Source organism: Cebus imitator, unplaced genomic scaffold, assembly GCF_001604975.1.
Source record: "Cebus imitator isolate Cc_AM_T3 unplaced genomic scaffold, Cebus_imitator-1.0 Scaffold526, whole genome shotgun sequence".
NCBI classification, from domain to species: domain Eukaryota; kingdom Metazoa; phylum Chordata; class Mammalia; order Primates; family Cebidae; genus Cebus; species Cebus imitator.
This window is the reverse complement of record NW_016107841.1, coordinates 847,606-856,960: the sequence shown is the minus strand read 5'-3', so window position 1 is coordinate 856,960 and position 9,355 is coordinate 847,606. Positions and strand designations below refer to the sequence as shown.

Below are 9,355 nucleotides of genomic sequence, written 5' to 3'. Positions count from 1 at the left end.
GAGACAGAGTTTCTCTCCTGTTACCCAGGCTGGAGTGCAATGGCGGGATCTCTGCTCACTACTACCTCTGCCTCCTGGGTTCCAGCGATTCTCCTGCCTCAGCCTTCTGAGTAGCTGGGATTGTGGGATTGCAGGGATGCGCCACTATGCCCAGCTGATTTTGTGTTTTTAGTAGTGATGGGGTTTCTCCAGGCTGGTCTCGAACTTGCGACTTCAGGCGTTCCACATGCCTTGTCCTCCCAAAGTGCTGGGATTACAGGCATGAGCCACTACACCTGGCCTATTGATGCCTTCTTAAGATGGTTGTGGGGAGTATTAAATAAGGAGTCATAGATAGACGTATCCCGTTCTCATCTGCAGAGCCCAGCACTTGGGGGGTACTGTATTACGATGGCTCACTTCTCTGCAGAAAAGAGGGCTTCCACCTTGTCACCTGGAGCATGCATTAATTTCTCCTGGTGATGTCCTTGTACGCTCTTATAGCAATGCTTGGTTCTAGCCTTAGACTTTGGGAAGGAGGTTGGCGCTTTTCTGACGACCTGAGGCCACATCTTGGAGAGTCTTGTGAAAGGAGCAAAATTGTTCTTCCTCTTTTGAAACTGTGCAGTGCTCTTTGCAGCCTGTCTTTGAGATGTGGTTTCTACCATTCCCACTGGCTCTGTTTTGCAGAGGGATGGCAGAGAGGGAGCCAGCCTGCCTTTCCCTAGGCCTGGGCAGTGAGAGTCTTCTTACTGGTCTCTCACTCCACCCCACTGAGAACTTTTCTCATTCAGCAAGCCACAGACTAGAGCAGGGGCAGTCTTTTCCCATGTGAACTCCCAGGTACAAGATTTGTGAGCCAGCCGTGGAAGCTGAACCAGGAGTGGGCCTGTGTGGGCGCGTTGGGGCGAGGCTGTGGAGGGGTCTGTGCTGCTTTCCATGGATGGCACTCCCACTTGCCGGTCCCCACTGTGCTCTGTCCTCAGTAGGGGTGGGGTCCAGCCTAATCGGGAGACTGGGAGACTGGGATGCAACGCGGCTGGTCTGGGCTGGGGGAGGGGTGTAAGGAAGGCGCTCGCTCGGGAGAGCGCTCCCGTGTGTGCTGGGAAGTAGCCTGGGAGGGCAGTGCTCATTTTTACCTGGAGAATTCTGCTCACTGGGGCCTCATTCCCATCCCCTCTGCCACCCTTGGGGTGAGACATTGCAGGCCTGGGGTCATAGTGGGCCTCAGCATGAGGAACTCTTACGGTAAGAAAGCAGAGGGAGACGGTCTGATTTACTGACTTTGACACATTCATGAAAGATTTCTTCCTAGCACTCTCTTCCATATTCTTGGGTTAGTCAAAGGAATGCCTTTCTAGTCAACTCGGTATTAAATAATAGGCCAGTCATGGCTCACACCTGTAATCCCAGCAATTTGGGAGGCCAAGGCAGGAGGATTGCTAGAGGCCAGAAGTTTGAGATCAGCCTGGGCAACATAGCAAGACTCTGTCTCTACAAAAAATGAAAGTGAAAAAATTAGCTGGGCATGGTGGCATGCACCTGTAGTCCTGGCTGAGCCAGGAGGATCTCTTGAACCCAGGAATTCAAGGCTGCACCATGCCCTCCAGCTTGGGCAACAGAGTGGGACCGTCTCTAAAAAGTAAAATAAAATATTACATAATAACACTTTCACAAATACAGTTTCTCCTTTGCCAGAGAAGTCTCTTTCAACCAGGAGGTACTCTTTTGCCATTTTGTAAGTGAAGTCATTTTGAAACGTAGGTAAAACTGGGAGGAGGGTCTGAGCTCCTCCCCCTGATTTTCTTGGTCCGTTCAATCAGTACTCCAAGTTTGGGGTTCAGTCTAAAGAATTTTGGAAGCATAGAGTTAGCATGGATACCATGCAGATTAAAAGTGCTCATTTAGGCATAGGTTTCAACTTATGATTAGTGACTTTAGGCAAGTCAACTTAACCCCCTATGCCTCAGTTTTCTCATCAATTAGATGGGAAAATAATTATACCTTCCTTCTGGAGTTGTTAGATGAGGAAGGGCACGGAAAATACTTAGCTCATGTCCTGGCAGGTCACATGCTTTCACAATTGTTAGCCACTGTGATTGAGCTCAGGTTCAAGACTTTCCTCAGCGTGTGTGGGAGGAAGCCTTGCGTTATTAAAAAGAGGGGGCTTAGTAATTTTGTATTAAAAGGGATTCAGAGGATAGACAAATTATGTGTTGACTGGTACCTAAAAAGTGATTTCCAGCTCCTTTGGGAATATCTGGGGCTGGCCAGTGTTATTGGCGAATTGATTGTACCAGCGACACCATGTGTTCAGTGTGCTTCGTTCACGGAGTGCGTCCCACGCTCACTTATCTTCACCAGTAGCCCCTGTGGAGTCATCACTACAGGATGTGACCCACGGGTTGAAACTTTTCGTTCAGCATCCATTGGGACAGAGGAAAAAGAAAGCAGAGTTGGTGGGTGGGCTGGTTTTCCCTTTCTGCTGGGGGTTGAGAGGAGAAGCAGCTCGGGTGCCATATTGGATTTGAAGAGAGCTCATCATCTGGATTTGCTCTAATCTGCCAGGACGTCAAAATAGATTTGGATTTTGCATGGGTCTCCTCAGTTGGTAGAACAGTGGAGATTAGTGGTTGACTAGCAACTGACTGATATTAGCAGTACCTGCTATCTTACTGCCATGGAGACCCAGTAGTAGAAACTGATTTTTCCCATGCTGCAGTTGGACATTGATGTTTAATGCAGCAAGCATGACAACTTGAAACAATCTTGAACTTTCGCTTGCTGAGTGCACACACATAGTTCTGCCTGTCATTTTATAGGACCCAACTTTCAAGGAATTGTAGGTCTTTCAATGTTAAAATACTAATAACTTGCTCTTAAAACCAAACAAAAAGAAACCCTCATGGCTCTGCATGGTGGCTCATGCCTGTAATCCCAACACTTTAGGAGGCTGAGGAGGGAAGATTTATTGAGTCCAGGAGTTCTGGGCAACATAGTGAGACCCATCTCTTAAAAAAAAAAATTAGGCAGGCGTGATGATGTGTGCCTGTCATCCCTGTAACTTGTGAGGCTGAGGTGGGAGAATTGCTTGAGCCTGGGAGTTTGAGGCTGCAGTGAGCCGAGATCGAGACACTGCACTCAAGCCTGGGCAATAGAGTGAGACCCTGCCTCCACGACGACATCAACAAAAAACAAAAACACTCAGGATTTTTTTTTTCTCTGAATGCTGAGATCAATAGCATCAGATCATGGGGATTAAACTGGGTTATAGGACACTTTCTTCTCTTAAAGCAGTGCATGATATTCTGAGTCACTGGGTTTTTGAAAAGAGCAATGTGATTTAGTTTTGAAATTTATTTGAGGATCTTCTGGCACTGGTGGCCATTACAGAGATACCATTGGACACCACAGGAGCGGCAGAATGAGTAACTGAGACCTTCTTTTTTCTTTCTTTTTTTTTTTTTTTTTTTTTGAGATGGAGTCTTGCTCTGTTGCCCAGCCTGGAGTGCAGTGCCTTGTTCTCTGCTTCCTAGACCTTCTTTTTTCTTTCTTTTTTTTTTTTTTTTTTTTTTTTGAGATGGAGTCTTGCTCAGGCTAGAGTGCAGTGGTGGTCTCGGCTCACTGCAACATCCACCGCCCAGGTTCAAGCGATCCTCCTGCCTCAGCCTCCTGAGTAGCTGGGATTATGAGTGCCCACCACCACGCCTGGCTAATTTTTGTATTTTTAGTAGAGATGGGGTTTTACCGTGTAGGCCAGGCTGGTCTCAAACTCCTGACCTCAGGTGATCCACCCGCCTTGGCTTCCCAAAGTGCTGGGATTACAGACCTTGGATTTTATGGATCAAACTGCCTCTTTCTTGACTTGTTACTTGCCTTTCATTTTCTTCTCCACTTTAGCTGTACGCTTGGGTCATTGTTTTAGATGAAAAACTGTGTTCTACAGGAAACACTGGAGATTCCAAAAGACATGCGGGAGGGTGGCAGACACTGGGTTTGCTACTTGGGCGACGGGATTATCAGAAGCTCAAATCTCAGCATCATGCAGTATACCCATGAAACCAACTCTGCATGTGTGCCCCTGAATCTAAAATTTAAAAAAAAAATAAAAGAAGAAAGTGTAAGCAAAACAATAAAATAATAAAATGCAATCACTTGGAGGATCAAAAAAAAAGCTGCATTCTAAATGCTTTCTCTTCCCCCCTTTTCTTCTGTCCTCTCCATCTCTAGCACTGAGGATGAAAATAAAAGAAGTGAAAAAAGAAAACGGCGACAAAAAGATTGTCCCCAAGAAGAAGAAGCCCCTGAAGTTGGGGCCCATCAAGAAGAAGGACCTGAAGAAGCTCGTGCTGTACCTGAAGAACGGGGCCGACTGTCCCTGCCACCAGCTGGACAATCTCAGCCACCACTTCCTCATCATGGGCCGCAAGGTGAAGAGCCAGTACTTGCTGACGGCCATCCACAAGTGGGACAAGAAAAACAAGGAGTTCAAAAACTTCATGAAGAAAATGAAAAACCACGAGTGCCCCACCTTTCAGTCGGTGTTTAAGTGATTCTCACGGGGGCGGGGTGGGGAGGGAGCCTCAGGCGGGGGGGCGGGGGGACAGCACCCCAGGAACCCGGTGGGTCACACACACGCACTGCGCCTGTCAGTAGTGGACATTGTAATCCAGTCGGCTTGTTCTTGCAGCATCCTGCTCCCTTCCCTCCATAGCCACGCTCCAGACTCCGGGGTAGCCACGGCCGGGTAAGGCAAGGGTCATTTAGATTAGGAAGGCTTTTAAGATCCACAAGGCAGAGCAGCAGCCACCGCACAGGAGGAGGTGACAGACCATTTCCACCAGCGACGCAGCCACTAAAGTACAAAAAGGGGGACTGGGCAGAAAGTGAAAGCCAGCAGAACAACCTGTTTTGCAACTTGCTGGTGTTGGTCTACTGGCTGGTCTATGCCTTTCAGCTAGAACATTCTAGTAATTGGCAAGTCATGTTGATTTCAGGTCGAGTAGTTTCTTTCTGTCTGCTTTAGATGGAAACAGACCCATTCCATACTTACAATTAAGGTCAAGCACAGAAAGTGATAAGCGCAGGGAGGAAAAGTGCAAATCCATTACGTAATAGTGACAGCAAAGGGACCCGGGAGAGGCATCGCTGGCTCTGCCCACTGTCTTTCCTTGTGATTGTCTTTGGATCCAAATCAGCCAGTCTCAGATGCTCTGAAAGTTCAGTTTCTATGAGCCCAGGGCACAATCTTATCCCCCAGACATGTGGAGGGGCAGCCTGTGCCTGCCTTTGTGTCAGAAAAAGGAAACCACAGTGAACCTGAGAGAGACGGCAATTTTTGGGCTGAGAAGGCAATGTCTGGTAGTTTTCAAAACACATAGTTAAAAAAGAAACAAATGAAAAAAATTTTTTAGAACAGTCCAGCAAATTGCTAGTCAGGGAGAATTGTGAAATTGGGTGAAAAGCTTAGGATTCTAATCTCATGTTTGTTCCTTTTCACATTTTTAAAAGAACAACGACAAACACTCACTGATTTTTCAAGGTTTTAAAAATGTCTACATTGAGCATTTGAACATTATGCTAGAACAAGCTCTCCTGATCCATCCCAGGCTGCTTTCCCGAAGAGCAGCTCTCCCCAGGCATTTGCCAAGGGAGGCGGATTTCCCTGGTGGCGCAGCCGGAGCCATGTGGCTCTCCTTCCTGAAGAGTCCTTGGTTGCCCTAGAACCTAAGGCTCCCAGGCAAAACTCACAGTGCTTTCCGTTCTTTCCTTTCCAGTAAAGAAACAATCCTTTGAACTTGATTGCCTATAGATCAAAGAAGTTTGGAACAGCCTGCCTGTCTGTCCCCCTGCACTTTTTACATATGTTTTTTTCACTTCGGCAGATGGAAAGTTGACAAGTGTGGGGTGTCCCTATCCAGGGAGAGAGTTTCAAAGACAAAACATCTCTGCAGCTTTTCCCAAGTGCCCTGAGATATTTCTCGAATCCCTTATGTTTTATCAGCGATGTACATAAGCCAGTTCACTTCGGCAAATTTACCCCTCTTGTCCAGTGTACAGGAAGTAGTTCTAAAAAAATTCATATTGATTTTTCCCCCAAAGCCGGATTCTTAATTCTCTGCAACTCTTTGAGGACCTTTGTGATTGTCCGTCTGGGCCAATGCTTATACCCAATGAGGATGCTGCAGTGAGGCTGTAAAGTGGCTCCCTGTGGCCCTGGACTGACCTGGAGGAAGGGATGGTAGGTTCTGTTAACTGTTGAAGATTCCAATATGAAATCAGCATGCCCACCTAGTTACCTACCTGAGAGTTATCCTGATATAATTAACCTCTCACAATTAGTGATCCTTTTAATGCTTTTTTTGTGGGGTTCTGTCTGACCTTTCGTTGTAAAGTGCTGGGGACCTTAAGTGATTTGCCTGTAATTTTGGATGATTAAAAAATGTGTATATATATTAGCTAATTAGAAATATTCTACTTTTGTGTTGTCAAACAAATTCAGAGCAAGTTCTTGAGTGCATGGATCTGGGTATTAGTTCTGGTTGATTTCACTCAAGTGTTTAGTGCTCGTATGTATCTGCCCATTTTGACAAAGTGCCTCATGCAACCAGGCCCTCTCTCTGCGGCAGAGTCCTTAGTGGCAGAGTCCTTAGTGGAGGGGTTTATCTGGGACGTTAGCAATTATCACAGGGTATGGAAGGGCAGGTCACTGTGCTGTGTAGCTCTCTAAATGGGAATTCTCAGGTAGGAAGTGACAGCTTCAGAAAGCTCAAAATGAATTGGAAATGTGAATCACAGCTGTGGATTTTATTACCGCCTCAGAGACCTAGGACTTTGAGTTTCATTAGTTACTTTAATGAAGATTTTAGACCCATAGCTGCTTTGTCTCAGTCACATCAGCAATTTCAGAACCAAAAGGGAGGCTCTCTGTAGGCCCAGAGCTACACTATCACGAACCTTTGTTTTTTTCCATAAAGTATCTAACAAAACCAATGTGCAGACTCATCAGCCTGGTCATTGGTTTCCGAGAAGGATGTCTGCATGTGATTTGCCAATTATCACTAGGGCCAAGGTGGGTTTTGTAAAGCTTTACAATAATCATTCTGGATAGAGTCCTGGGAGGTCCTTGGCAGAACTCAGTTAAATCTTAGAAGAGTATTTGTAGTTATCTTAGAAGATAGCATGGGAGGCGAGGATTCCAAGAACATTTTATTTTTAAAATATCCTGTGTAACACTTGGCTCTTGGTGCCTGTGGGTTAGCAGCAAGTTCTCCCCAGGGCAGAATTCAATCAGAGCTCCAGTTTGCATTTGGATGTATAAATTACAGCAATTCCCTTTCCCAAACCTAAAATCTGTTTTTCTCATCAGACTCTGAGTAACCATTTGCTGTGTTGTAATTTCATAGATGCAGGAGGCTCAGGCGTCTGTTTCAGGGGAGCACCCTAGGCAGCCTGCAGGGAATAATGTATTGACCATTCTGACCTGTTACCAGCAGATACACAGGACACGGATGAAATTCCCGTTTCCTCTAGTTTCTTTCTGTAGTACTCCTCTTTTAGAGCCTAAGTCTCTTACAAAAGCTTTGAATACTGTGAAAATGTTTTACATTCCATTTCACTTGTGTTGTTTTTTTAACTGCATTTTACCAGATGTTTGATGTTATTGCTTATGTTAGTAGTAATTCCCGTATGTGTTCATTTTATCTTCATGCTTTTTCAGCCATGTATCAATATTCACTTGACTAAAATCACTCAATTAATCAACGATACTGTGAGCCGTGACTTTTTTTCCCCAGCCAGTCATACACTCCTCACCCTCTCCAGGGAAGCACACGTATCTTCTTCCTCTTGAGTTTCTTCAACGATGCTTTCTGGTCCCAGTTCAACAGCTTGCAAATGGTAACTGGGTGTGGGTGGGCTGAAGGAGACCTTGGGAGGCACCACAGGCTACTGGTGGCCCCCACACTCCCATTTACCATCTGCTCCTAGAAATAACTTCCAGAAGTGTTTCTCCTGGCTGTGTGTGTTTCAGATCAGAAAGAAGGTTAAATGCTTGCTCTACAAGAATGTAGTGTTCAGCCCTGCCTGAATTTTTTTCCATGTTTCTCGTGGAAACATGCTCTTTCCCCTCCGGCTCAACTCAATGTTAGAATTACCAGCTAGAATTGGAAAACTTGTTTGTATCTGGAGTCTTAGACCCACAGGAGGCCTTGGAGAGGAACACATCCATCCACCCTGTTAACATAAGATGGGGATATGGCTGGGATTTCCCAGCTAATGTGGGACTCCCAGGCCACTCGCCTGGTTGGAATGAGAACCGGGGGCTCCTGCATCCCAATTGCGTGGGTATGACGTCTGCACTCCCCACCAAGCTTCCCTTTGAACTCAGAGTGCTGCTCTGTGCCCAGCCCAAGCTGTTTCATATTAGGTTCTGTACTTCTTGCCTAAGGAATTCTTCCATGTGACTTCTAATTCTGCAAACAATTACAGTGACGACTTCAGTGAACGTAGTTCCCTGATCAATAAGTCACCTCCAAACCACAGACAACTGACAGTTTTACCCAGAAGTGATAAAATATTCCCAAGTTACCCAAATCCACATCCAAGCACAGGGATACACCATTTTTTTAAGGTGTGTTATGAAAACTTGTAAACATTCTATCAAAGTGATGCTTTAGTCCAGAAAGATTCTCACATACTAATGTACCTGACTGGTGAGATAGTGAGATGCTAGCCCAGCCAAGGAAAATGTCTGTATTTTTCCTTTTAGATCCCCTGTGGTTAATAAGAAAGGACATTTAGTTAGGCTGGGTGGAGATGTCATTGTCACCCCCCACTGAAGCCTACCACCATGATCACCATTTCCCATTTTTTTAATGTCTGCAAAAGGATGATGAAGTGTGTACAAAGGTATCTCAGCTCCAGCTGTTGGAGTCACCATGGAGTTTGGGGTACCCAGGAGTCAGTCCTGCTTGAGGCTTGTACCTCAGAGATGCTGGCAGCACTTGGAACCACAGGCTTGTCCTCAAGCTGCATGGCACCTACACCTCTTTAATGAGCAATTTCGGTGCTCCCCTAGGCAGGAGGTATAAAAGACGAAGGGATACAGACTTAGGGTTGGTCTTCACTTCGAAGGCTATCTCTTCACCTTGGGTCCAGAAGTCTAGCAATTCACCTTTGCTCCTGAGGGAGGGACACTGCACTAATCATCCAACAGGAATTGAAGGGCAGAGGGAGAATCGTTCTTAAATTTCAGCCTATGTGAGTATCACCAAGGGGAGCTTGCTGACATGCAGGTCTTGGCTCCCACCCCCAGACATCCCGATGGGGAAAGTTTGGGACGGTTGGTAAAGGGGCTCTAGAACCAAGGCGCCAG

General features: G+C 46.1%; 1 protein-coding gene across 1 annotated transcript in view; it reads left to right on the top strand.

Annotated features, from left to right (window-relative positions):
* The window catches only part of SFRP1 (secreted frizzled related protein 1), a 49,486-nt gene extending 41,742 nt beyond the window's left edge, over positions 1 to 7,744 (top strand). The window contains exon 3 of the mRNA XM_017514567.2: positions 4,210 to 7,744. Coding sequence (XP_017370056.1) covers positions 4,210 to 4,532 — 323 coding nt within the window. The 3' untranslated portion in view covers positions 4,533 to 7,744. The remainder of the gene's footprint in view (positions 1 to 4,209) is intronic.
* The last annotated feature ends 1,611 nt before the right edge of the window (positions 7,745 to 9,355 follow it).